This window comes from Serinus canaria, chromosome 1, assembly GCF_022539315.1.
Source record: "Serinus canaria isolate serCan28SL12 chromosome 1, serCan2020, whole genome shotgun sequence".
In the NCBI taxonomy this organism is placed as follows: Eukaryota; Metazoa; Chordata; class Aves; order Passeriformes; family Fringillidae; genus Serinus; species Serinus canaria.
The window spans coordinates 98,968,126-98,995,760 of NC_066313.1; the positions used below are offsets into that span (position 1 = coordinate 98,968,126).

At 41.6% G+C, this 27,635-nt stretch overlaps 2 protein-coding genes and 1 non-coding gene across 8 annotated transcripts in view; 1 reads left to right on the forward strand and 2 right to left on the reverse strand.

Moving 5' to 3' along the window:
- Positions 1–3,401: 3,401 nt before the first annotated feature.
- Positions 3,402–3,474, reverse strand: TRNAV-UAC (transfer RNA valine (anticodon UAC)). The gene has a single exon. It is a non-coding gene; the product is annotated as a tRNA-Val (tRNA).
- Positions 3,475–3,648: 174 nt separating this feature from the next.
- PPEF1 (protein phosphatase with EF-hand domain 1) overlaps positions 3,649–27,635 on the forward strand; it is a 38,312-nt gene continuing 14,325 nt past the window's right edge. The window contains exons 1-7 of one of the 4 annotated variants that reach the window (XM_030234448.2): positions 3,649–3,757; positions 13,690–13,879; positions 16,933–17,060; positions 17,862–17,913; positions 23,686–23,858; positions 25,523–25,637; positions 27,386–27,432. In XM_030234448.2, coding sequence (XP_030090308.1) covers positions 13,816–13,879; positions 16,933–17,060; positions 17,862–17,913; positions 23,686–23,858; positions 25,523–25,637; positions 27,386–27,432 — 579 coding nt within the window. In that variant the 5' untranslated portion in view covers positions 3,649–3,757; positions 13,690–13,815. Of the gene's footprint in view, positions 3,758–8,231; positions 8,616–13,689; positions 13,880–16,932; positions 17,061–17,861; positions 17,914–23,685; positions 23,859–25,522; positions 25,638–27,385; positions 27,433–27,635 lie in introns of those variants that run through there. The other 3 variants (XM_018913599.3, XM_018913598.3, XM_030234447.2) reach the window with 3 other exon arrangements.
- PHKA2 (phosphorylase kinase regulatory subunit alpha 2) overlaps positions 18,671–27,635 on the reverse strand; it is a 70,264-nt gene continuing 61,299 nt past the window's right edge. The window contains exons 33-35 of one of the 3 annotated variants that reach the window (XM_050971892.1): positions 20,584–20,699; positions 19,324–19,434; positions 18,671–19,069 (exon numbers count right to left, since the gene is read on the reverse strand). In XM_050971892.1, coding sequence (XP_050827849.1) covers positions 19,057–19,069; positions 19,324–19,434; positions 20,584–20,699 — 240 coding nt within the window. In that variant the 3' untranslated portion in view covers positions 18,671–19,056. The remainder of the gene's footprint in view (positions 19,070–19,323; positions 19,435–20,583; positions 20,700–27,635) is intronic. The other 2 variants (XM_030234443.2, XM_050971907.1) reach the window with 2 other exon arrangements.

Genomic DNA, 27,635 nt, shown 5'->3' on the forward strand with positions numbered 1-27,635 from the left:
ATGGCAAGGCAAGCAAGAGGGGCAGCTCATCCCAGGCACCAGGAAGGAGATAATTTTTCTAAGGGCACGGGGCTGCTCCTGATTTTTTGCCCCATGCAAGAGGCCCCATGCACATATGCTGTTCCTGTCCTGGGGAAGTGAGACCCACCAGAAGGTCCAGCCAGGAATTAAAGAAGTGTGAGACCCACTGAGGGCACAAGGGCAGGCTCTGGGCATCTGATGCTGACACAATCTTGTGCAGCATCTCACTTCAGGCTCTACAAAGTATCCTCTTTATATTGTTCAGTCTAAAATGGGCTGCCACAGAGACAGAGATTTCCAGAGCTGCTGAAGACACATCTATTCCCTCTCTGCATTGATGAGCAGTTGGTGTCTAAATCTCGTGGGTTTGAAAATCCCAGCTTAAAAACCTCTAAATACCTTCATCCACATATCTCTTGGAAAACCAGATCTGAGCTTCAGCCTCTCACCTTATGGTCTCCTAAGGACAGGTCACACAGAAGGAGAGCTACTCACACAAAGAGAAATCACCTACCATGTTTTAAAGAAAAGCAAAGCCAAATTCTTTCCCATTATCACATGCAGTTTTAAATCAGCTTGGTTTATGGTCAAACCCACCCTTCAAATACATTTTGATTTTGTGTAAAAAATACACAGTAGCTCAGGGAGCGTGTTCAGAAACAGCACAGCTCTTATCAAAGAACATTCCGTCCAAAGGGATACTCTTAAGACTAGTGGCTGCCCAGTTGTAAAGCTCCCTCCACACAGAAGGAAAGGCAGCCTTTGTTTCCAAACTGTTTCACATGAAGATTAGAAGAACATTTAAATTAAAGTCTCTATATAAATATTACGCAGTTCAGCCAGTTGGTGTCTAATGGTGTTGATAGTCCTTCATTTTAATAACTATAAACAGAAAAACCATGCTGCCACTGCAGACAGCTTTGCTAAATGAATCATGTAGGTAATTCCTAGCAAGCACAGAAATATTTTCAGGTACAGAAGGCAGAAAAAGCTTAATGGCCAGTACATAACACAGCACCAGAAATGGCTACATTTGCCCTGTATAAAAAAGAAAAATACAATTTCAGAAAGGATAAAGATTAGTCTGGCATTGATTGCAGAAAACTCAGACTAACTAGTACAAATGGCCCAAATTAAGACAGTTTGGTAACATTCCCACTACTATGTAAAATAGGAGCTGTCTGGGCAGGTTCACTCTTTTGTCCACACATCTTCTCCAGCTCTAGCCCATGTCCCATTGGCCCTGAGACATTTTGCTATGTTTGCACAGCCCTCAGAAATCTTGGTGTGTTTTCCTCTGCCAGATTTTGGGAAAAAACACAGAGATCACCCTGCACCATGGAGATGCTTTTAGTCTGACTGGCAGCATGTGTGTGTGACCTCAGAGGGGAATCAGGAGGCAAAAGTACTCGTGTTTGAGAGAAAAGTGGAACTCCACGTAGCCGTGTCACGTTTCTCCCCAAGGCAGAGTGCCAGACAGCTCAGTCAGAGCAGCACGCACAGATCCATGCGTCTGGAAGCTGAATGCACACGACGAGCAGTGTCTCAGCAAAAAATGTGTGACTGGCCCACTTTTGTTTTAGCACAGTAAGGGAATGTACAAAGCACACATTTATACATGTGCATGTGAGCCATGGACATCTCTCGGAAACAGGACACTGATGTGCGGAGAGGGCAAGACTGTCAAGCTTTTAGAGCCTGAGTCAGGAGCGGGATCCCCTTTACATAGATGGAGCTGCGGTGGTCTACACACACTTAAAACATGGCTCTCAGAATAAAACATTCCTTTTACAAGTCTGAAGCATAAGCTTAAGTCATCTTCTGAAAAGGAGATTTTTTCCTAAATGTAAGAAAACACGAGGCAGATAATTACCCAGTGCTGACCACCAGGCCACGTTCATTCCCTGTAACTCATGCACTTGGGTGTTGTGCTGTGGCTGTCAACAGCAGGATAGGCACCATGGAATCACCATCCCTGTTAGACGGGATGTACCTACACCAAAGGCTTGCCTATCCTACATCAGGAGAAGTCGAGCTATGTCTACCTCAGCCTTAAGCCTGCATCCTGCAAGCAGCCAGTCTGCGGAAGACAGTTTACCCCAGATGGGGGACCACATTGCTTTGGCTTCACCTCCCGTGGGCTGCGCACACACTGCTAAACAAATAGGCAGAGGAAAGCCAGACCTGAATACTTCTGCACTTTCAGGTTGCGGGATGCACAGGCCCTTCACATCAGTATGGCATGAATGTTACAACTTCAGCCTGCTAGGTCTCACTGTGGGATGTACAGCTGCTTTCTACCCAAAAAAGCTTTTGCAACCTGGCCCTTGGATGCAATCCTTGCATTGGTCTGCAATCTCTAACTGCAGCTTGCCCATACCCCAGAGTGTTTGTTTAGTGAGAACAAGCACTGACAAAGGTTAATAGTTTTCTCCATACGATGATGATTAAGGTAAGTTTCTTAATAAGTCTCTGATTAAAGTAAGTTAAGCTAATTTTTTTCTCTTTAATCTTTAAGATAGGTAAATCACACCCTCCCACTCTGATCCTTCAAAGATACTCAAGAGCTGATTTCAGGTCAGTAGAGCCCAGGGACTCTACTCCTCCTCCTGCAGAGATATCTTAGCCCTAGCACTTGATAGGGCTCCCACGCACACACAGATGCTCTGCCAGCACCCATGCCCAGAGGTTACCCTTTTCTAAAGCCTTGCACGTGCAAAATGAGACAACATGTTATAATTTAAAAATTAAACGGCTCCGAGGCAAGCTGAGATGGCTCTTTCCCAGTTAATAAAAATGATATGCACAGTACAGGGGAAAAGAAGCACGGAGTTAACTGTGCTGGCTGGATGTGTGCTGTGAAAACCGCCGGCCTTTCCCCAGCGCTCAAGCACGTCTCCAAACACAGGGAAGAAAGGACTCAGGTTCCAGTGTGTCCCGGTGAAACGCCTTGGGGGCACATGGGGCTGCAGACTTCGCCACTGCCTTTGTCACTCGCCGCCTGGGAGCAGGCACAGGCTGCTGCTTCCCCCCACTGCCTCTGCTCTCTGTGCTCTCCTCGGGTGCCCCTCGAAGGGACCATGGTCCGGTGTGCGGATTCCCCTCCCGCGCCGGCAGGGAAAGGCTCCTCGGGCAGGCGGGCGGTCGCTGCCAAGGCTGCAGCCTCCGGAAAGGACCCCGTGTGACAAGGTTTCCCCTGAGGGCCTTTCTGCTCCCCTGAAACTGCTCCGCCTCTGCCGCACGCAGGGCCCGCGCCTTCTTTAACTGCTTATGAGGTTCCCCATCTTGTGGAGGAAACAGCAAACCGAAACTCACCGCGTTAAAAAAGAATGATAAAAAACTCAGCGTGAGGCAAGCAAAAATAACTCATTTCTTGGCGTTGGTTCCACTGGGGCTCGAACCCAGGACCTTCTGCGTGTAAAGCAGACGTGATAACCACTACACTATGGAACCGCCACATGCACTGGGTGTCACAGTACTGCCCCTATCGACAACATTCTAGCCACACCTCCTCCTCCGTCTGATGACAGAAGTCTGGTATTTTCTTTTTAATTGCTGGTTGATCAAAAACAAATGTAGTAGTTAAAAATTACCCTAATGCGTTTTCTGCCCTTCTGGTAACTACAGAGGGGCAGTGATGGGGGTATATCAGCTGCCGGTAAGGCTCCTGTGCCGCTGCGTGCTGGGGACAGCGGCGGCCCCGCTCTGCCCGGCAGCACACGGCGCTCAAGAGCAGGTAACGACGCCGGGGCGTGCGGGCCACGCTGCAGGGAGCGCTCCCTTCCTCGGCATGAATTCGGCACACGCATACCGAACGTGTTCGCTAAATCTTTGCCTTCAGCCGGTGTGCTCCCAACGCCATTGCTAGCCCCGCTTCGGGAAGGCCTGGCAGCCTTCCTGCGCATCCCGCTGCTCCTGGCATGTGCTCAGCTGCTCTGTTCGCTCCGAGTAGGGCTGGATTGTAACGTTAGGCTGGCCCAGGTGTGGGAAGGGTGGCCTGAGGTCAGGGAGTGCTGCAGCAACACCGCGGCTCCTCCGGGGGAGCCCGGCTGCGGGGATTTCCTCTAAGCCGGCTATGGGAAGCGCCTCGCTGCTTACTGCGGGCCGCTCCAGCTCTCTTCTCAGCGGGGGAAGGACGTATAGCGGATTTCTTGGCACATGAGGCTTTTTGAAACACAAAAGGCAGTGAGAGGCAGGAGCGCCCGGCTCTTTCCAATCCCGCGGCGAGGACGAAGAGTTTTCCCCCCGGGTGTGGCCGCCCGGGGGCGGCTCCTGCCGCGGCCCGCGCCGCCGGCAGGGGGCGCCCCGCGCTCGCCCACAGCCCCAGGCCTCGCCCGGGCCCGGGGCCTGTGCGGGAAACGCCTCCGTGAGTGGGTGTTTGGGTATCCGTCCATCCGTCCATCCGTCCCTCCATCCATCCGTGGACCTTCTTGTCACCCCTTACACCGCACAGTAATTGCCGTCTTCCGTCTGTTGTGTTTTACCCTCTGTTTTGCACTACTTGCAGTACCTCAGCCCTCACCACACTGTGCCTCGCCTCACATCTCATAGGGAGTGGCTTGTAGGAGCACAAATTAAGGCACCTGTAGTATGTTTACAGGTCAAAAGTTCCAGATAGAAATTATTATTTGGAATATAAAAGGTAAGTTTGGGAGTTTTCGGAAGTGTGATGCTTGTAAGCAAAACAGGTCTTGTTTGTGGCTAAATAGCATAGTTGACATGACTTTTGAAATTAATAATATTTTGCTGTAGCCGCAGATTTATTTACTCTAACAAAGTAGAAAATATTTCGTTAAAAGCAGTTTAATAAGCATTAGATGAAAATAGAGATGAAGACAATTATTTTCATAGAGTTGAAGGCACCTTACCCTGTATATGGTTGCATTTATTAGTCAGTAGATTCTGTTCTTTAAAAAACAAAAATATTTTTAAAATCCTTTTACATACTGATCATTAGTGTGGGAGTCAAATCTCTGTGCTCTCCTGACCTGGAGAACCTGGTTTGACCTGGAGAGCCTGATTTAAAGGCTTTGCCCCTTTGGCAAAGAGATAGCCTGATAGGCCTGAGGGCATCAGGATGTAGGGTTTTTGCTGTGTATGGAGCTTCTGGTTCACCAGACCAACAAAATGCACGTCAAGCTTTTGTTAGGCAATTCTTATGCCCATTTCTTTTTCCTCATGCTGCTTTACTAAGATCTGTCAAACCCTGAGTGCTGTAGATAGACAGCTATCATTTCTGTAAGCTCTAAGTGGAGGTTGAAGCTAACATCAGGGAGGTAGAGTTGTGCAAATTAGGTCATTAGTCATTGCTTCTCAGAATAATCTGCATTCATCTGATAATTTGGGAAACTTTCTTAAAAAAAAAAATTGTTCCCATTTTTTGCAGAGAGTATCCTGATGGTTTCATAGTGTTCTGTTCTAGTTTCTCAGTCTTCAGGAGCTTTGAGGCCCTACCACTGCCTTTCTTTCCCATTTCTGATTTGGTGTGATTTTGCCAAGGATGCTAGTTTTGATGTCTTTTATTCACCTTCTCACCCAGAACTGTCAGTGAGGGAACATTTCTTTTTGTGTTCACACAAATTAACCTACTTTTTCTAATGTGTGAGCACAGATTTCTGTCATCTCACTGACTGAGTCAGAGTTTAAATTTGTTCTGGACATTAATCTCTCCATTTTTTTTATTAGGTTTTTTTCTTTTCTGTCTCCAGGCATCCAAGTTTCTCAGTCAGGGACTTTTCCCCTGGCTAGTACTTTAAAATACTTTGCTGGGTCACATAAAAATACTTCTTTAAGCTTGGTAGGGCAAGAGGAGGGAAACCATGGTCAGAGCACGTTCCCTTCAACTGTGATTATCTTCATCCTTTTTGAGAAATATCGGTTACATCACTTTGTAGTGGGTGCTTCTGAGAAATAAGCCTGAAGCAGAATTTGAATTATGTATGTGGAATGGCTGCATGAAGACTTGCTCAGGAGGTTAATGTTTCTAAAGTATAAACAGAATAGGTGCAATTACATCAAGAAGGGCTGCTTTTAGAGGGATGCCCTGATTTCTACACTAGCACCATGACTGGGTTTTTTCTTGTCATGCTAGACTGCTCAGTCATACATTGTCAGAGTTTTTGGCCTACTTTCTGTTGCAGCTGTTGATGCTAAAAGTCTGTTCAACATATTAAGTGTATGTGTGATACACAACTGCTGAGCAAAAAAGCAGTAGTATGTGTCACCTTGTTGATGGGACTGGTATGTTCTCTTTGCCCATTGTAGAAAGGGAAATGGTGTTGTCTCCTTGGACTTGAACTGGAAAGGTTAATTTGGAAAGGAAATTTGTGTTTCCTCAAGTTGCATGTTATTGTGATCCCCACAAGTAACTGGAGAGGTGGCTCAGTCCAGCAACACTGACTCTTTATCAGGTTGCTTGGTCATGTCAGATCATTGAGACAGAGGACAAAGAGGAGAAACAAAAGAAAACATGTCCTAAAGAACCTAACTGCTAAGGTTATTCCTCTCCCGCTGATCTTGGATGAAATGTTTCTGATGGATTTATTGGCAATTGGAGCAAACCTCTCATTATGCAGAGAACTTGGTAAATGCCAATAGAGATGAACTTATCAGGTACAGTAAATGTTTATAAATAATGTGTATCCCAAGAGTACAGTGGAAAGAGGTTGTGATGTATTTTTGCTTGCATGCATTTTGGCAGAGCAGCGTGATCATACATAAAAGATTAGCTGCTGTAAGTCAGATCAGGGAAAGTGCATCCTGCCAGAAAAAACAAACATCAAAACTGTTCTGGGTCATGCAGAATTATTGCGCTTGGTATGCTTTCCATTTACTGTCTCGTCTCACAGGAGAGGAACAGCTTTGAAAGTGGAAGCTTGTGTCTGGGACTCCAGAACCTCAGAGGACTAGCTTATCCAATCAAATCTGTTCTGCTTTGCTGGTTTGGCATTTTAAATATCTTTTGCACCTTCATAAAAGTCTGTTTCAAAAGGGGATTGATCACTGTCCTTCCGAGTGGTGGTTGATGCCTTTAGAATTGTCACCACACTGATGACAAAAAATTTCTGAAAATAGCATGTTATGGTATTATGCTAGACCTTTGGGGAGGGGCAGAAGGTTGGAGATATTGCTTTGCCTCTATTTTCAGAAAACTTTTGTTCTATCCAATCCTGGTGGGGCTCCATCACCTGAAGAGGCTTCAGAGCAAGGGCACAGTGGTCTTCATCCCATGCATATGGAGCTTTCTCCCACCACAGCATGCTTTATAACCTGTGGTCCTCTTTGCACCCACAGGCCACACCCTGACCCCACAGAAATGGCTGCTGGGCTCTGTTCCATCACTGCACAGCAGCAAGCAACCCCTTCCTGGCTTTTGGAGTGGGGCAGTGGTGTCCTGACAAACATAAATGCTGATGAGGACTGAGCCCAAGATTAGGGGTGATATTACACTATCATGCTTCTACAGACATCTCCTAGTTTCGAGTGGTTTGGTGGGGTATGTGTTCAAAATTGCAGTGTCCCCATGTACTGCCAGTGGAGCCGATTCCTCAGGGGCTGTTGTGTGAGCAGTGGGCAGTAACGAATCACCATGATGGCTCTGCCCCTCCCTGGGGATCCTGTGCAGTTACTGGGAGTCAGGGGTCAGTGTGGCCAGCAGCTGGGTCGGAGATGTGGAACGTGCTGCCAGGGGTCAGGTTTGGATTTCAAATCGTGGCTTTCTGACCGGAGCAAGGCTGCAGTGTTCTCGGCTTCTCCAATCCCTCCCCAGCCGTCACACAAGATGAGCCAAAACATGAACTGAGTCCACAGAATTCCAGTCATACTTTTATTGTGAGAACATGTGCATGTTCTCACGATAAAAGAAATGAACTGAAGGCATTAGCTCAATGGTTCCCTGTGGTATTCACATATTCTTTGAACAGTGAGAGACACAGTTCCCAACACGATATCTGAGTGCTTCATACTTGTGCATTATCTGGGTATGACTGAGTGGTTTGGAGAGCACTTACATATATCACTTGCATGCAGGTGCAATGCCTAGGTGGTAGATTCAGTATTGCTTTCCTTAAGGGCTTTCATAAACATGCCAGTCACATCAGATAACCAAATAACCTGGATAGCCTTATGTTTTTTTCCAGTGTGCTAGATCTGCTAAAATGCAAATCATTGCCTCAACACAGCAGAAAGGCCGAAAGAGATCATGTGACTTTAGATGCGAGGCAGATAACTTCAGCCCATCCCTTTCTCTGCCTGAGATTCAGGAGGCATAGTGACAAAACAGCTTTTCAACACGGAAACAGCACAGCTGGAGGGCTGCAGCCATGAGCTTTCACATCAGGTTGGACGATGAAAACAACATTTTCCCCTGACTGTTTCTGAAGAGCAGCATTCAAGAAATTTCCTCTCGGGAAGCTGTGTAAATAGGTGGAGAGCAAGTGCATTGCAGCTCCTGAGCTCCAGAGCCCCAGAGAGAGCTGGATCACCTGTTCTGCAGAGCTGCCCCCCTCAGGGGTTGCTTTCTTTTAAAAAAAGAATCTTCTAAAGGTACTCTTGTGCAAAAAATCTCGGTATTGCTGAAACAGAAAGGAAAAAAGGTAATATCTTTGGGTGGGGTGTATATAGATATATATTCAGCTCACTTTTAAAGATCAAATTGACAAAATGAGAGATGTATGTGGCATTATAATGATTTTACCATGAGAAAAATCACTGTACTTCAAATTATAGTTTGACCTGGACTGAATCAGTTATCTAGAACTTCTGAGTAAAGATGAAATCAAATAGCTTTGAGACTACTGTATTTCATGTAATTTTTGTTTTAGGAAAAATAATTTTTATTCTATTTTGAACCTTGTTCTGATGCTTAACTTAAATTTTATGAAAGCCGTGCTGAAGCATGAATTTAATTTTTAAACTGGCTCAAATTTCAACATGTTTATTTCGAAGATTTGCTTTTTCAGGATGGCATTAAGACCCTGCTCATCAAGTGCAGGACAGTATGTGATCCAACTCATTAACTGCAGAACAGTATGTGATCCAGCTTTTTGCTTAAAGGGTGTTAACTTTTATGCTCCAGTTGGGTTCAGTTTACTAGAACCAAATTTGCTTCAGAATTTTCCGTTTTCCCCTTGTTGCCTAAAGGAATCTCCCCCTAGAGGTTTTTAAGATTTCTGGAAAGTGTTATGATGGGTTTGCTTATTCTTCAAGGTGAAGAAGAATGTATACCCCATTTGTCCACTTGTATTTGCTATTCCTCCTCTTTTTAAAACAAAATCTGTGTGAAGTCTTGCTGTACAAAAAAATGAGGCTGCTTGCTTTGTTTATTTTCTGCCCCCCCCAAAAAACCAAAACAAAAGCCAAAAGTAAACATAACCTTTATTGATTATAAGTAACATGAACTGGTATTCTCCCACCATTTTTTTTACAATTCTCTTTGGGTTTGCATGCAGTTCCTGAGCTCAGAGATTACTTGAATTATCTACATGTTCACACCTTTGCTACTCTTGCTTTTATTTCTTTTTGCAGTGCATTTTTTGGCTCAGGAATATGAGTCCACCTTAAAACTTTATCCTATTCTTCATCCTATTCTCTTTCAAGCTTTGCTGGCTTTCTTGTATCTTACTAACATTTGGCCAATGCTCAAGCCACCACACGCATCCCATTCCCTATTGATTCCTGGCCCCAACACTGAGGTCTGTCAACACGACCACTTACAGCAATCATTCCATCAGCTCTATACTGAGTTTAGCCTTGCTTCTCTGAGCAGGCAAAGGAAATTATCTGTTAATAAAAAGCCTTTCTCAGTTCTGTCTTTCACATCTTCATAATCACTGAAAATCACTTATTAGTAATGTTAGATTGTTCCATGGATGTAGAACGATGGAGACCTAATCACGTATTGCTTTGTTTATGTTTTATGTTCTCATATCAACCCCTTGGCAGATCAAATTAGGTGTTGGTGTCAAAATTACAGCTCCTGTGCCATAGCCAGGTTCCATTTCACTCTGTTAGTTGGCTGTGACTGTTTCATCCTACTTTCTGCAGGGTGGGTCTTTTAGCTAATGAGATCTTCAGCTCATCTCCAGATTCTCATCCTTGACAATCCCAACAAAGACAATTTTGGAGACCTATTCTTCTGCAGGTTCTAACCTGAGTGTTGATATTTAATGTCTTGGTTCTCTTCTCTAGGGTATTTTAGTCTTTGTAGCTTCTTTCCCTCAGCAATGTACAGAAGCAAATCCATCACAAAAGCATATTATATCATTTCTTCATTCTCTGCAGTCCTAGTTTCCAAAGGAAAACAATTCTAAAGGAAATCTATGAGTCACCATAATATAAAAAACTTTTATAAAATAGCATCAATGAAAAGCCTCTGTCATTAGAAACATCTATCCATGCATCTGATCTTTATGCAGAAAACTGTCTCTATCTTATCACCTCTCCATGTACATGTACCTCCTAAGACATGTTATGTGGGGAGATCATAGCTACCTCTTCAAAAATGTGATTCAGAAAAGGGGTGAGTAGTGAAAGGAGGCATATTGCTGGAGAAAACTGTTGAAACAACTTCTAGGGGAAGTAGCATAATTATGGAAGCCCCATCCCAACAAAAATAAAAGGAGGAGCCTTTCATTTTTGCTTATCAAAGGTAAGAAATAATGAAAAGACAGAGGAGTAAGAACTTAAATCCTAGTGGCTCTTATTTGTATGGCTCCCATATCCTCAGGTTTAACCTAATTTACACTGGTCTGCCAGTAGCACTGCTCAAATAATTTTTAAAGATAAGGTGTGCTTTAAAGGATGGCTGTCTGCTTACAGACCCTGCTGTCTGATTTCATTGGAAGTCAGCTATAAATCTTTACAGGATTTCCATTTTCCTTGAGGCTGAGGCAGCCAGGTCTTTATGTGACTGACAAACTGGAGGTATGATTAAGTTGGGGCAACACCCCAGACCAAATGATGCTGAGCCATATTCTCTGTAAATCAGGCTCTCAACAGCTTGGGTTCTCAACCCCAAATTTTGGAGCACTTGTTGTGTGTAACCTTCAGCAACTCCTGTCCAGGAAAGAGCAGCATGTGCCACTCTGGCTTAGCTTTGTGCATGTCCATTGGTATGTTTGCAAAGACGTTTTATTTTTCTTCAGTGGATGGGTTGTGCTTTTAATGCCTGTCTATCACAAAACTGGCTTTTTGTGAAACTGACAGAAATCTAGCAATTTTTTTAATTATGTCCAAAAGTGGGGCAGAATACTGACTTGTAGAAATTGAATGCCTGCTTTTTAGTCAACAGGACAGATTCTCTCTTAAAGGTAAATCAGTGGTGTAATATCCAGAATATTAACACAGCGTTATATTTCAAATTCTCCTCCAGCTAACTCGTGTCTCTTGCAATACCTTGGTAAAAAACTCAGCTTTCCATTTTATCAGCCAGCATTTGGGGGGAATTTTGTAATGACAAATAATTCTTCATCAGACACTGCTACACTGTGTGTAGTAAGTAGCTCATGGAAATGACTCTCCTGGCCTGGAGTTTGTGCATGCAGGTTGGCAGTGAGGATGGTTCCATAGCCACTTGAGAAGCTGTCATGAAAAGGTGGTTGAATGTTCACCCTGTCCATTGTAGAATGCAGATGTTTGGGTCTGAAGGTGGTGATTATTCCCCTGGACTAGCCCTATGATGGCCAGATTCGGCCTTTTTGGGAGGTTTAATGATAGGATATATCTGTGCAAGTTTTCCTCCAAGCTCTGAGTGTACGTTTGGGTCTTCATTTGCTGCTGTCACAATAAAATGTCTGTCCCTATGCCTCTATTTTTTAATTTCTTTGCACAAGGAGGTTCTAGAAGTCCATGAGTTTAGATGTATGTGAAGGAGAGTGGTGATGACTGGGAGGAAAGCTGAAGTAATTGAAAGCAGGTTACAATCACGATTCAGCCCCCCATTTCTTGGGTCAGCCCATTGCTTGCTGGGATTTGGAGGGAGTCCTGAGAGGTGTGATGGTTCTGTTTAGGGCTCCCATTGCCCACTTGCTGGGCACAGGCTGACCTGCCCTTTAATCAAGAGTCTAAGTAGAAGTTAGATTGTAAGGTCTATTTTGCCCTTACTGCCAGTCTTCAGATCACAATTCAAGTCATGACTGGCTTGTTTGAGATGGAGTAATAAAGGCTTGAGATTCTCTTAAGAGGGTAGGTGAGGAGATGGTAAGCAGGAGAGCAAAAATTGTTTGCAGAGAAGACAAATCTGAGCTATTAGCAATATCAATGCTGTATTTGATGCTGCCAAAGCCATTGATGGGCTCAAAATTAATGTAAGAGCACTTCTTTTGGATTTCATGATAGCTCCTTCAGAGGGAAGTAAAGCAGTCCATAGTGTGGGAAAGAAACCTTAAAATCCTTTTTTCCTGAATTAATTACTCACTCATAAGGAGTCAGACCTTGCTCAAGTGTAGGATACCCTTGTTTTGTGGGACCCTGAATAAAAGCCCCAGAAGTACAAAGAGTTGTGTTATATTAACATGACAGGAAGGGATATAATATATAATAATAAATGTTGAAATCTGCACATACAGGCACACAAATATAAGTGTTTTCTAATTATTGAAATTGAAAATCACCTAGTTATGCATTCATGGTTTTTTTTTCTTTCGTATCCTTCTTTTATTTTGATTTCTGCTAGTAAAGCCAAATGAAAATAGTAGCTAAGCATTCATTTTATGCTGATGAATTTCTTCTTTGTTTTAAAACTCAAGTTAAATGAAAAGGAATATAAATGAAACAAAACAAAAGATAAAATAATTTAGATGTCAGATGTATCCCTGGAGACAGAGAGAGATGGGTCAGTGTGATCATATAAGAAGTCTTTAGCTAAAACAAAGTTCAGTATCTAAGCATCAGTGAATTTCTTGTTGCTTAAAAATTGATCCATTTTGTATCTCAGAGGAATTGTATTCATTTGAATTTGTTGATTAGAGAGTGTATTGCATTAGAGAGTAATACTATTTAGTGAAGAATTGAGCAAGTGCCAGGAGAAAAACCCAAAAGACTTCAAAATGTATTTTGTTCATCTATTTAATGAAGCAAAATATTTTCCTTGGATTATTTTCAGTAGAAATGGAACAGAAAATGGGATATTTTATTTAAATGAATTCTGATAATGAAGTGATTTGCTATGGTAATGTCTGTCCTGGTCAATTTGGTGGCGGTAACACTGAGCAATAAAATGATAAATGGGGTAGTAAGGCAACTTTTCAAATCAATGGAGTGTTAGGAGGATTGGGCTTTTTTAGCAGTACTATCACATGTAATTTAAAATCTTTAAAATTCTGCAGTTCCAATTTTCAAATCATAAGAATGAAGAGTAATGTGTCTCCATAGGCCTTTGTCCCTAGTAGTAAGGCTTTAAATAGCTATTCTTCATATAAGAAACCACTGTTGCACATTAACATTAAGCTAACATGTAAGGAGTAAACTGTATCAATTACAAAGTTAATTTCTCTTGACTACAAGTTGACGGTAATCAGATGTGGGGAAAAAAACCCCTGGTGTGGTCCAGTTTAGGTAGGATGTGCTGTAAAATAATTTGTTATGGGCTGAAGGTACTTCAGATTCTGTCTTGTCAAGCACCCTTTTTTTTTTCTCCCTATCCCTCCTTCCCAATCTCATCCCTTTTAGGAGTACTGGGAAGAGCCCAGGAGCCCAAAGGAGTACAGCCCTCATCCCTGAAGGAACAACCCAGGAAATGGGCATAATGCTAACAGCTGAGAGGAACTTGCTTCGTATCAGCAGCAATTAAAACGGATGGGCAGCATCATTGGAACCATGGGGTGCAGCAGTTCTGTAGCTGACAGAAAGTCAGAGAATGGTGAGTATTGCCTTTGTCTTCAGGGCAGGTGGTTGTTTTCTCTCTAACACCAGTAGAGGATTGCAAGATAATGTTCCTCTCCCCCACAGCCCCTGCCCAGTCCTGTTGTCAAAATATTTGTTTAGGGAAAATTATTTTCTAATTATTTTCCCCTTAAAACTGTGCATAGCTTTTAGATGCTGGCTGAGATCAGGATGCAGCTTTAGGCCACATCTAACATTGACAGATTGTTTGTAAAAGATTCACAGCATCTGGGACACAGGCTAAATTTCACAGGTGTCTGTGCTTGCTCTGTCACTAGCAAAGCTTAAGGGGTAAGGTATTGAGTGGGACCTTTTATGGCTTTTCACACCACAGGATTCCTGGGCAAACCACCCCAATTTCCCTGCTGTTGTGTGACCCCAATTATGAAATAAGTGTAATAAAGCAGGGCTATTACAATGACTTTGAAATCAGTTTTCTGGCCTACCAAGTGCCTGGCCTGACATTCTCCCTGACAATTACTGAGGCTGTCAACTGAAAGTCTCCCCAGGACCTGGTTAAATGTTTAATTAAACTAATGGATCATCACCCTCCTTGGTATGAACTCAGCAGTTTTTGCACAGGCAGGTGTGTTCCAGGATTGACTCAGACCTTTTTTCAGACACAATTTATTAGTCAGCAGAGAGCCACGTTACATGGTACTGTGCATAGTCTTAAGACATTATTATGCTGAACAGCCGTGGTTGAAAAGGAAGGCTCTTGGCTACCAAGCCAGGACACAAGTCACAGGAAGCTGGTGCCTAAGAAGCAGGAGCACTTAGTCATGGCTACAGGGATCCCAGCCGACTGGTTTGAGAGCAACCCTCAGCCTGTGTGTGCTACTACAAAGCAGCATCAGTGCTGTATCACATTAGTGAAAGTAGAATGGAATCATCCAGAATCCCAGACCGACCTGTAACTGTAAGGCAGCTCTTCCTCTTTGGGTTTGCACGCTGTGCCTACATGTGCCTTGCAAGATCTTAGGGATGTGCTACTTGGGAATATTTCTGAGTGTGTAAAAGCTTGAAGTGGGCATGAAGAGCTGTACTCTTTCTTGATCAACAACCATCAATACACATTGATGTGGGGCTTAGGATTTTGTGTGCTTCCCGGATTGTGTTTTGTCTTCTGGAACTGCTGGATGGTTTCCTTTCTGCTCTTCAACAGTAGTCAAATGATGCATCATTTTATCTGCAGCCTGAGGCTGTACATTTCTCTAATGCATTAATAACATGAATTTAACAGATACTTGTTGGTGTAGAGACCTTCTGCAACTGATAACAATTTCGTTTAGAGATGCAGTTTAGCCTAGTGTGAAAATCATGTTCTGATTCAGTCCTGAGAGTAACAGTGCTGTAATAAGTACAATTAAAAAAAAAAAAGAAGAAGAAAGAAAGACAGGAAACATTCTGTTAGATTTGCAACATTAACCACAGTGATTGATATGTATCTGTCTTATGTGACAGCAATGGAACTGTGCCATGTTAAGTGCTCAGGACCATTAAGCAACCCAGGGGGCTTTAATGGGAAGTTTAATGGCTCTGATGCTGGAAATCTGTTTCTGTGCTGGTGATTGTGCTTTGCCCCTTAGGTACTCTTCTAAACAGAAATGTTGGTGACAGCCTTGCTGTAATGTGTCAGGCTTTCAGGTCTGTAGTGGTGTCCAGAAAGGACAGAAAAGAAGAAAGATCTCAGAGTTTATGTAGGGTCTGAAGGATGCTCTTAGTCATATAAGGATCACATTTCCTTCAGGCAGGAAGATTTTTCTAGGATGTATGCAATATCTACAGGATGGGAGTCTTTCAGGATTTTGCTCTTGCCTAGACTAGAAATTTTTACCATTTTAACTATGCTGTATACTTATTAATGGTAAAATAAGCAAAGAACATGTTGTTATAGCATCTGTAACCATTTTTATAAAAATATTTCCTTTATGTTATACTCCATTAATAGGATCACTTTCCCATTAATATTTGTACTTACCTGCATAACTATCAATAAGAAAAAAATAATTCTCACTCAGGTTCCACCCATCCTAGTATAAAACCTCCTGGTATTTGTGATCAGTTACAACAATTGAGTGGTGTAAACTGCTGTCCCTATAGTACAGAGCTTTTCTTTACTGTTTTGCAGTGTAGGACAGTGCCAACCCCAGGACCTCTTTCTGCAACCAGATGTTTCTCTGCCTAATAAATTTTTATCTGAGCAGTTAAAGGAATGTGATCTTTTTGTGGCATGAATGAGGTCTGAAGGCATCAGGCTTTTTCTTCCAGGCTGCAGTCTTGATGATTGTCCTTCAGTGAAGTTTCCAGCAGTTTTCTAGACTGAGACCATGGTAGACACAACTTCTTAAAGTGCTGAGTGGAATGCTTATTCAGCACATAGTCAAAAATGGTCTTCTGGTATGTTCCATTGACTTTGGATTGAGTGTTCCTTTGTTTACCAATCTAGCTAAAACTATACCTCATTGCCTTTTGGCTTATCTATTTAAACAACATATTCTACCCTTCAATACCATTTGTTAACTTTTTATCCTAGGATTTGAATTTTGCTGCCTTGCTGATGCAGCTCTGCAGGCAAAAACTTTCTGGTAGAAGAGGCTGTTGCAAATACTCTCATTACATCATTGTTCATGTCACACTTGCAAAATCAAAGATTTTTACTGCAGCTTGATAAATACATTGTTGATAGGGCAAACTGTTCTTCCTGCACTTCCCAAAACCCTTAAAGTACCCATCAGCTGAACATGACTGACTTCTTACCTAGGTACTGTCTTCAAGACAACTAAATGGGGAAGGTTACTGACTACTTAGGCCTGAGCCAGTCTGCTGGGATCTGTTGTTGGAAGACAGTAAGGCATCATGTATTTTTTTCAGTCTCACTTTTACTGGGTTTCATCTTACTATTGACTGTGCACAGTGGACAGAATTCATCATCTGATTGCAAAATTCTGCAAAGGAAAGGCAGCATGCATATTTTCCTTGTAGATTACCCTGCATCCATGTGTACTGCAGTGCTTTCTGTTTTGACAGTCATTCGAGCTGCAATCCTCATCCAGAAGTGGTACCGCTTCACCATGGCCCGCCTGGAGATGAGGCGCCGCTATTCCCTCAGCATCTTTCAGTCAATCGAATATGCTGATGAGCAGGATCAACTGCAGGTTTGTGATCTTCCATTCTTCCTATACAAAGAGTTATGTTATCCCCAGCACTGTGGCTGCACAAACAAAATGGGTGTTTGATGATTTCTTTTACAAAACTGGGTCTTGATTATTAAGACACATGACACATGAATTAAGTTGTGTGTATTCATACACAGACATACAGAATAATGTAACTACATGGGCATCAGGACACCATTCTGCCCATACAGCATATCAGGGTATAAGTTCCTGTATAGCATCTCTGTTAGCCAGGGATTGCAGATCATTTACAGATCACTATGGGTGATCTTAACTGTCTGTGAGGCAATATATGTTCAACAGAGATATCAGTGTTTCAGCCCAGTGTCAGTATCAGTGTCAGCCCAGGCTTCCTTTAGGGTCAGTATAGGAAATTTGGAACTTAAAGGCCTTTGTGTTCCTCCTAGCATCTGTGTCTATAGTCAGCTCACTGCATTGTACCAGTTGTTTCTATTGACTGTGAAGGAAGTTTAGGCAAATAGTCTGGGTGGTGGGCAAGATGAATAACACTGGAAACATCAGCAGTACTTAAACAACCCTGAAACATTTTATGTATTCATGAAGTGTGAGTGGTGAATTCATAGCTAAAAGGAAAGGGAGCTGTTTTTGTAGTAGGACACAAATTGTGTCATTGTTGCAGGCTGATACTATGGGAATATACAGCAGTGACTTATCTTGCCCTGATTGGGAAATTGCAAGTAATAGAGTAAGAAAGATATTAATGCTTGTTGGATCACCTAAACTGATCAGTGTGTTTTTTCTTCTCTTTTTCATACTCAGCTATCCAACTTTTTTACATTCATGCTGGATCATTGTACTCATCCTGATGCAGGTAACAATAAAAATAAAAGTAATGTGGAGATTGTGTTTGAAAAACTTGATGTGAGGAAAGTTAATTTTCAATGTGATATTTACAACCTATGGCATGTGCTGGGGTTGAGGTTTGATATCCTAAATACTGTAATATGAATTTGATCCTCTGAGTGTTGACACTGCTCACTACCTACTTTTAGTGAGTCAGAACAGTCAGTAAGTTAGAACAGGTGTCTGTGGTCCTTATGAGAATATTCAGAGGTGTTCAGTGTGTTACTGCCCTTCCTACAGAATTCAAGTTTCACATCTTTCTGTTTCTATTTTCTTAAACTGTGAGATGTGATTATTCAGAAAGATTGTGTTCAGTTGGTTTAAGGCAGGTATAATCAAAGAGGTTGTTCTTTCTCCCCAACCACCTCTGGCAGTCCTGGATCCTGTTTTAATTTCATTTGCTCTAGATTTCACTGAAACATGTATCAGTATGTGAATGATAAAAAAATAAATAAATTTAAACTGCTGGAGAAAAATCTTTAGAAACCATCTCAATTAAGCTTCAGTTATCCAAGGAATAACCTTTAATTTTTGAAGTATTTTGGGATCCTTGGACATAACTTACTTTTGAGGTCAAGCTCAACAGAAGGACAGACTGAAAGTGATTCCTGAGTCCAGAAAACAAACATGACTTCCCTGAACAAATTCAGAATAGATCTAATCCCAGTGGAGTTAAAAATGAGGCTGTCCCCTTCTTACTGCATTACAAGAGAATGCCCTTTCTCTTTCATCTGTTCTAGCCATGGGTTATTCCAATTAAAATTTGCACAAGATACTTTGATAGCAGGATAAAACCACCATCAAAACCTTAAGTGGTTCAGTGTTCTAATGACAACCGGTAAAAATTGCAATTCTTCTCTTTTAAGTACTTTAGAGTGCCTAATGTTCTCTGTGCTCTGCAGAAAAATAAATTACATTTGAGCCTTGCTCCAAAGGCAAGGCAGATGATTCAACAGTCCTCCCTTTGATTTTTTTCCCATTACTGCCATATTCTGTGAAAAAAAAAAATCTGCTTTAGTCATTTAACTTCCTGGGAAGGAATTGGCAAACTTGAAGAAAAACAGATACTGCTCACTTCATCTACTTCTTCATGCTGATGGTGCACCTCTGTTCAGCTTTTCCACCTGAATGGGAAAAGAAAAAAGTAGTGCTAGGTCAGAGATTTGGCAAAATATTGTTAATCTCTATTTTTATTAAAATATTAAGATAGAATTTTACAGCTGCTTGTTGTAGATATGATTTATCCACCTGTGTTTACTGACAGAAGGAATAAAGGTGAGGTGTCTCAGATGACTTGCTAGGGCTCATGAACAGCCCATGCAGAGCACACTGCTACATGCATGGGCTGTTCATGTGTAGGTGGAGATCTGAGCCTCACCTGTACACAGGGAGGGAGATGGAAGGTCCTGTGGGCTGCTCCTCATCATCACTGTACAGGTGACCTGTTTCTTGGCCTTGTAGATATTGGGAATTGCAGATGTGGTTAAGGCTGAAACACATGATAAAGTGTGTATGGTTTATAGTAAAGCATCCCTTTGTCTTGCTGGCTTAAAACTTCCATCTTTTAAGACTGATGTTGTTAAGGCTCGATAACTGCTCCAAAGGCTTTATTTTTGTCTTGGTTTGTTCCCCCTTTCTAACACTGTGTGTTACAGATACCAGAACCCTACACAAAACAGAAAAATTCTGGTGTATGTTTAATAAATAGATGGCCAAGGCTGCCTGTGCAAAGTAGCTTAGATTTTTTTTTATGGATTGCATATCAAATGTGTATTATGGGGGTTGGTTATTTCTTCCAACTGCTAGCTGTGTGCATTCTTTGCTTTAAGCTCTTGATTGCTTGCCCCTGGAAGTGACCTTTGCAGCACTCATGCCAGCCCCACTGATGTAAGCAAAATCAGTGCTGAATAGAGGGATTCTTAAAGAACTGCTTCCACTTCTGCGGAATCACCATGTGAACCATAGTGAATGTAAACATAACAACCAGAGAGGCTTCAAATTGACTTTGCTATTCTCAAGCATTTTCTAAAACCTGCAGTTCTTGGACTTTTTATCTTTTTCATCAGTGTGTGCTCACTTAAATTAGAGTGATAGCATATGGTTCAAAAGCTGTCTCCAAGAAGCCAGTAGATAATATTCTTACCAAAGAATAAGTTGCCCGTTCTTCTCAGTATACGATAGGAGTTACCTGAAATTTTTTGATCTGTGATTTTCCTTACATTATAAACTACTCAGCCTCCATCATTAATCTTGTTACTTTCCTCTTTTTAATCTGTTTTTTTCAGATTATGTTTTTCAAAGAAAGAAAGCAGCTGCCATCTCATTAACACAGTAGTGCTTTTGATGTGATTGTTTATCTGTTATACCCTAAAGCTTTTTTCATCCTCTCATTCTACTTAAGATGTCAGTATAGTTTGTGATTGGGATATTATGTAGCTGAGTGTTTTGTTCTGCTTCTTATTAAAGGCTATTTTGCAAGGGTTTGTGGAAAATAAGAATAAAACTCTTTTCTAACTTACACTTTTCTTCCTCATTTCCTGAAAAAAATCTTCCTACCTTCTCAGCTTTCAATGGAAAGCTCTCTGGTCAGAGAAATCTGGAAACTGCCTTTCCAGCAAAAGATGACCCATTTACTCACTCTTTTATGGGCACATTGAGGGTGAGAAGACTGCAGATGAGTCCTGAGAAAAATTGTGGGACTGGGAAGCTAAACCTGTTCCTCTCAAGGTCACCAGGGCACCTCCAGGAGCCTTCCTTCAAAGGGAAACAAAAAAAAAAAAATGTTGTTTTCTGCAGTTGCACTCCCCATGATGCCTCCCTTACAGCTTTAACACCCTTCCAAGATGTTTTACACAGAGTGATTCTTGCGGTGGGGAATAAATTATAGCTGCTTGCAGTTTGTAGCACCAGGAATGGTGTGAAGGAACAAATGTTTGAAGCATTTTAGAAACCTCCTTCCTCTTTGTAGGCTCAGTGTCCATTTGGCTTTGACCTGATGGCTGTGGATCAGTATGTGGCTTATGTAAGAGCACTTCTCAGGAGTCAGAGGTGCTCTCAGGTACCGCAATGGTCAGGCTGAAGGCACACAGATGGTGGAAGAACAGAGAAGTGATTTCAGTTGCAGAAGTAGCTGATTTCTGGTTACCCTGATAGTGAGTACATCCTTGGCAGTGGCAGCTTTGACTTGCCTTGAAAAACTCCCATGGCAAAGTGATCTGGTCAGGAGAATCAGATATTTGGGCTTTCTATGGCCAAATTGACTCCACTTAGCTCTGGCCATTTAACATGGAATGTGGCTGTAATTGTTTAACATGGAATGTGGCTGTAATTGTTTGTGTTTTGTTAATAGTGAAGGCCCAACTCTCTGAGCCTGGGCTAGACCATTGATGTCAGAGTACAAAGTAGATCATTGCCTGTGCTCCCTCTAGTCAGTGGAGAGATGCAGATGCTGGCAGAGAATGTTTCGTTCTGTCTTGACTGAACCAGGCATGCCAAGACTTTTTGTCCCTGTCTTTCAGTATGAACTGAAAGAGCTTTGACTAGAACAGCAATATGTCAGGGGTGCTGAACCCTTCAGAATTAGTCCTACATGGGGCATGTGGTGAGCTGGGGTACTTGCTGGACAGTGTGGTGATTCCCCGGGCTGCATTACATCATCCATTACTGACCAGAGATGGGACAGTCATGCTGTACAGGAAGAAGCCTTAAAATCCAGCTGAAAGGCAGCCTGAGGAGCCATAAACACACTCTAAGGGTAATGACCATGACTGGCTTTTGACAACTCATCCAGAAGTGGAAAATGGGGTGTACTTTGCAGAGATATGCCCTACAGGGAGGGATTTGCTTTCTCAGCCTAGGCATGTGCCAAAATAGAAGTGAGTCTGTGAGGAAGACAAGTTCATGTTCAGAGGTGAAGGGATGGATGGATGGATGGATGGATGGATGGATGGATGGATGGATGGATGGATGGATGGATGGATGGATGGATGGATGGATGGATGGATGGATGGATGGATGGATGGCCGGCCGGCCGGCCGGCCTACTGTGCTGGAAGGGAAGGCAAGAGTAGGAGCACGCATTGGCGGGTGTCTGCCTGGCTTGAAATGTTGAGAAGATCACTGACTCTGAAGGAGCCAAGTCAGATGAGGACAGCTGGTTAGAACAGGCAAGACATGAGACATTTGGGTGGTCTGAGGAGTTCTGTAGTCCCCACTTCTTGGGAAGTGGGGTGAAGAGGGAGATACTGTCTAGCCTGCTGCTAGAGCTGAAGCAAGAATTTGTGCAAACATGCTCGGCTGATCACTGATTCTCACAATCAGCTGAAATTGCTGATTGTGAGAATCAGCAATTTCAGTCAATGGTGACATTCTGGTGTCCAGCCAGACAAAGCTGTAACTGTGGTAGAGGACTGCAAATCTAACTGCACTTGGTGAAAATGGTGAACCCTGAGCACCTTGCTGTTACTTGTTGCCTTAAGCCATTTAAATGGCTGAGTATAACATTGCACTAGCACTGAATCACCTCACAGCTGAAGGGCTGATAGTAAAAGAGGACTTTTTAAAATCCAGATTACATTTTTATCTATTTATGTCTTTAATATTAATTTTATCCAGTTGCAAGACGAGTTGGCCTTTATGAATCTCATAATTTATGAGGCCACATCCTGGCTATGGCTACTGTGAGTTTTGAGTCACAGCTACAGGTCAGCTGTAAATCAGTAATAAATAATACAGCTACACAGCTTTAAATAATACATTTTTATTTGCCGTAGCAGGAAATCAGGGTTACTGAAGAAAACTTAACTGTAGCCCAGCAAAAAGTGTTTACAACAATCATCTCACAAGAGCAACTCTGCAACAGCATCTTCTAGAACACTTTCACTTAGGGACTGGGTCTCTCTTTTAGAATAATATATGACCAAGACAATCTGCAAGGAAAAAGCTCTGAAATCGGCTGATCAGTCACTTATGTTTCAAGCTCATGTCAAGAAAAATATTGGATTGAAGCAATTAGCAGCCTTCCTGCTTCCTTCATGTTCCAGGAAAATTAGAAGCTATGCTCTACTTTCATCACTCTGTTTTTGTTTACTTTGTTTCATCCAATAGTTTTATGGCAACCAACCAAAAGCTGGCATTGTTTCCTAGCTTACCAGAAAGGAGTGATTTGCAATCTGCTGTGAATAAATATAATTTTATTGATGACTTTTTAAATAATTACTGTGACCTGCTGGTATTTAGCCTAAAAATTTTAAGTAGAAAATAAAATCAATAGAGGGGAATCTTCATAACCTGTATTAAAAGTGTAATATTGAACTTTAAAAAGATGATGGTCATTAAATGATCAGCCATTATTTTTGTATTTCCTTGCATCAGGAGGAAGGAGAAGGAACTTTGTACAGGTGATGGTTCTCATTACCTGTGAGCAGACTGCTCCACAACTTCAGTGCAAAATGTTTTGCACCCTGACCACAGTTACTAGCAGTTGGAAAAGAGTTTTTGCCTGTTTTTAACTTTTGTTTGGTCTTTTTTCCCTTGTTGTGGTTGATTGGTTGGTTGGTTTTAATATTCTGAAACAATATGGGGAGACCTGGAGCTTTTCCATTATAGGAGTCAGGAGTCAGCCACTGTAATACTGCAGCAGTTAAAGCAGTTACATTCAACCAGTTCTGGCCATGCTGTTACAGCTCTGTGGGGGACTGGTGGAGTTTCTACATTTTTGTCTTCCTTCTATCTTGTCCCAGTTTCTCAAATTTTCACCAGCCCTAGTGCTCCTCAGGTGGTGGATGAAGATTTATGTTTAAAAGAATTTGAAAAGAAGATTGATGTTCCAGACTCCTATTATGGACCACGACTCTCATTCCCCCTTACTGTTGAAGATGCCAATGCTCTCCTTCATGCTTTCAGGAATGAACAGGTAATTTGCAACTAGCTTGTTTTCTTTTTTTAACTTACTTTACATCTGTCAAGTTTTAGTTCCACAATGCAAAAAGCTAATCTGGTGCCCAAAGAGATATATCACCCTTCTTTTGCATCTAATTACTTTTTCCTGCTAGCCCAGTGTGTTCATAAATGTGCATGGTAAGCTGTCTTGGGAAATTGATCTGGCTGTAAGCTAACACAATAAAATCAAAAGCAGACAGTTCTCAGACAGACAAGTTCCCACATTTGATTCACTACTTTGCTGTATGACCACCAGGCCTGGCCCTGGGGAGGAGGCAGGGACTAGTGAAATTAAATAGGAGCCCTCAGCAGCTGCAAGGCAGGGGTTCTCAGTGAGAATGAAGGGCTGAGGAAAGTGTCCTAAGCTAATATAGAAAGTAGTTATCATCTTTTTATGGGTTAAAAGTGTTCACTGTTTGGTTCTCTGTCTTTTGTCTCCCACCTCATTCTTTTAGAGGAATTGAGGTGTGAGGGTTAATCACCTCATTGTGGGGTGCAAGACTCCACCATAACAGTGGAGTGACTATAAAGCATTGCTAATGTAGCAGAACAGAGTGACAGCACAAATCTCTGGAGCTCAGGCTGCAGCTTACAAGGCACTGAGGAAGCTGTTCCTCATTCTCTATATTCCTGAGCAAGCCCTTTTTTTTGCCCACAAGATGAAGGTGGAACAGGGAGGCATTAAACAGGACAGCTTTCTTTGAACTTGTAATTATTTGTGCTTAACAATATGCTGTATAAAAGGGGCAAGGGTCTATCATGCTTTTTAATTTACTAAATAAGAATATTTTTCTCTACTAATTTTCTTTGGAGGCTGATTGTAAAAGTATCAAATATAAAGCACATGATAAATGAGCCAACCCAGACTTCACCTTCTCTTACTGTGGCTGGCATTTTATTAAGGAAATGGTCATATGTAATTGGCCTTTTTGATTGCTTGAAGACATGAATCTTGAAAAGTCGTTCTGTAGCTCATCTGTCTCCTTTACTAAAATTCCTCAGATCTCTGTTGATATTAAAAGCTTTAAAAATCACCAACCAACAAAATTTTCATTAAAAACATCAAGAGAGAAGACCAGAAGCTTCAGTAATGCTCTGCTATAACTTCTTCACTGTGAACATTAAGATAACTAGTGCCAAGACAGCCCTTACTGGAGTTTTCTTGTCATTGTTTTTGCAATTTGCTGAAATATCATTTATGGCATTTGGGGTTTTTTTGTTGGCTTGTGTTTTGGAGGTTGTGAGATTTTTTGTTTGTTTGTTTTTTACTCACACCTAGAATGACATCCTTTTTATTTTTCCCCTGTTACTTTAAACAGATGGCCTTATGCAGTGATTTTGAGTGCTCTGTTAGTCTTATCTCTTCTGAAAAACAGGAAGAATAGAAACAGTATAGTATAAATAAAGTGGGAAAATCTATAAAACAAGTTCAGTAAGGGCTCCATATCCCCTCACCAGGAAGCAAATGCAAAGCTATGAACACACCTAATTTCCAGCACCAGGCCATGAGTACAGCCTGTACTCATGAACTGCCAAGGTAAATAACCTTGGCAGTTCATGTCTGTTATTAATAAAGCAGACAGACCTATTGCTAATTCAAATAAGCCTTCCTTTTCTACCTGCATTTTCTTCTCACAGCTGCTTCATGCCCGCTATGTACTGCAGCTGCTAAGTGAAACTAGGAGGGTTCTCAAGGAGATGCCAAATATCACCCATCTTTCAACTTCCTACTCCAAGGAGATAACTGTCTGTGGTAAGGTGCCAGAGAAGAAAACTGCTTTGGGCTATGGGTTGATATTCTAAGTGGTTAGAGAATGATACTGACATTTCCAAATTTTGCCATTAGAAAAAAGTTCGCAATGCCCTAAAAAATTATTTCTTTTTATTTACTTTCCCCCACAAATGCCTAAATTGGAGCAAACAAACAAAAAAATAAAGTTCCTGAGTCATAAAGTATATTTTAGGAAATTCCCTCACCTCCTCTTTCCTGTTCTTGTTTAACATTTCTGAATGAGTCAGTATTAATTGAGCTAACACTGCAGTGCAGCTTAAATACTCCTGCACTTCCACCTCTAAAATGCCACCAAGTATTTTGATCACTGGCTATAAATCTCACCTTTCTCCTCTCACTGAGAAGAAAACCTTACTCAGTAATGATTTTAATAATAATTTGCCCAGTAATGATTTTAATGAGGGTTTAATATGGGTGGCAAAAAAGACCTTTCATTGACAGCATGGCTATCTAGAATAAATTGAAATGATAATGACCCTTCATTTCTAAGGAGACCCAAGAGGATGAATAAGTCTTTATACAACCAACAATTTAGTCTCTCAGAATGATGTGTCACACAGTAGTAAGGAACTAAGAGCTCTTTGCCCATCTATTTCGTTACACTTTTGTAAATTATGGATAATGGGATGCAGTATCCTGGCTTGATACAGAATGCAGTAGCTGGAAAACAGAACAATAATAGTGACATAACTCTTGACATCTATCAGTGTGTGCAGTGTGTAACAGTAAAGTGGTATAAGGGAGGTACTGTGAGACATGCAAAATAAATACTATTTTCAAGATGTGGTTATGGACCTACTTTGATTGTCAGGAAAGGGTTTGTTTAAATGAGGTTTTGTGTAAACAATAATTTATTAACCAAGCCAACAAGACCCCTTTCCAAACCAAGGAAACACAGTTTCATGCTTGTTCACAACACATGTTCTCCCTAAATAAACATTCCTCTTCATGTTTGTATTGCATTTGCGCTATGTAAGCAGCATCAAAAGGGATCCCTCTCCTGTACTGAAACTAAAAGCTTTTGTCACCAGAAGGAGCCTCTGCAGAAGACAGATAACCAATTTTTTAACATAATCAGTCAAAAATGTTGATTCCTTAAGGTATCACTCTCCTTTTCTTATAATTTCAAAATAATAATGCAGATTAAATATATACCTGAAATGTTTGCATCCACATATGTGATAAATATCTATCATATCTTGAAAGATGCCTTAGAACAAATTCAGCAGGCTCATAATTAATCAAAAGCACAGAAAATATATACACATAAAAATGTCACTTCTCTTTTCCTAATTATTGGTGGTAAAAGCATATTATCACAAGATAGGTTTTGAAATTGTTCTGCAGCTTTGTGGTGGTGAGTCACAGACATGAGAAGGTTGGCTCTGTGAGCCTGAAATGCAGTCAGATGCACAGGGGATTTGTGCTACAGTGATGCTTTGTGTTGGGGTGAAATCCTCCTGCCTTTTCCAAACAAACCTCTCGAAAAGGACCCAATCCGTCATTCCTGTAGCCTTAGCATTGGGGCACACAGGCATGGACAGATGGACTTCATCACTTCCTGCTGGTAGTAATCAAAACCTGTCCCTGAAACATGTTCTGTTGTGCAGTATACAAAGGTATAGATCCAACTAATTCCAGTTTTATAATTCCATTTTCTTCCTTCTCTGTGAGAAAATTTTTTTAAAAAATGTTTTTGTTTCTTTTAGGAGATTTGCATGGTAACCTGGATGATCTTTTGCTGATATTCTATAAAGTAAGTAGGTACCCTGAGATGTAGCATTTTCACTTTATGACTTGTTATTAAGAACAGATATTTATATGTGACAGATTTGTCACATATAAATAGAACTGCTCATGTGGTGTCATGTGCTCATTAGAACTGCTCATGTGGTGTCCATACACCACACACACAAATCCTGGGACAATTTAGTGTCTTTGTCGGAGCTTTTCCTTCTT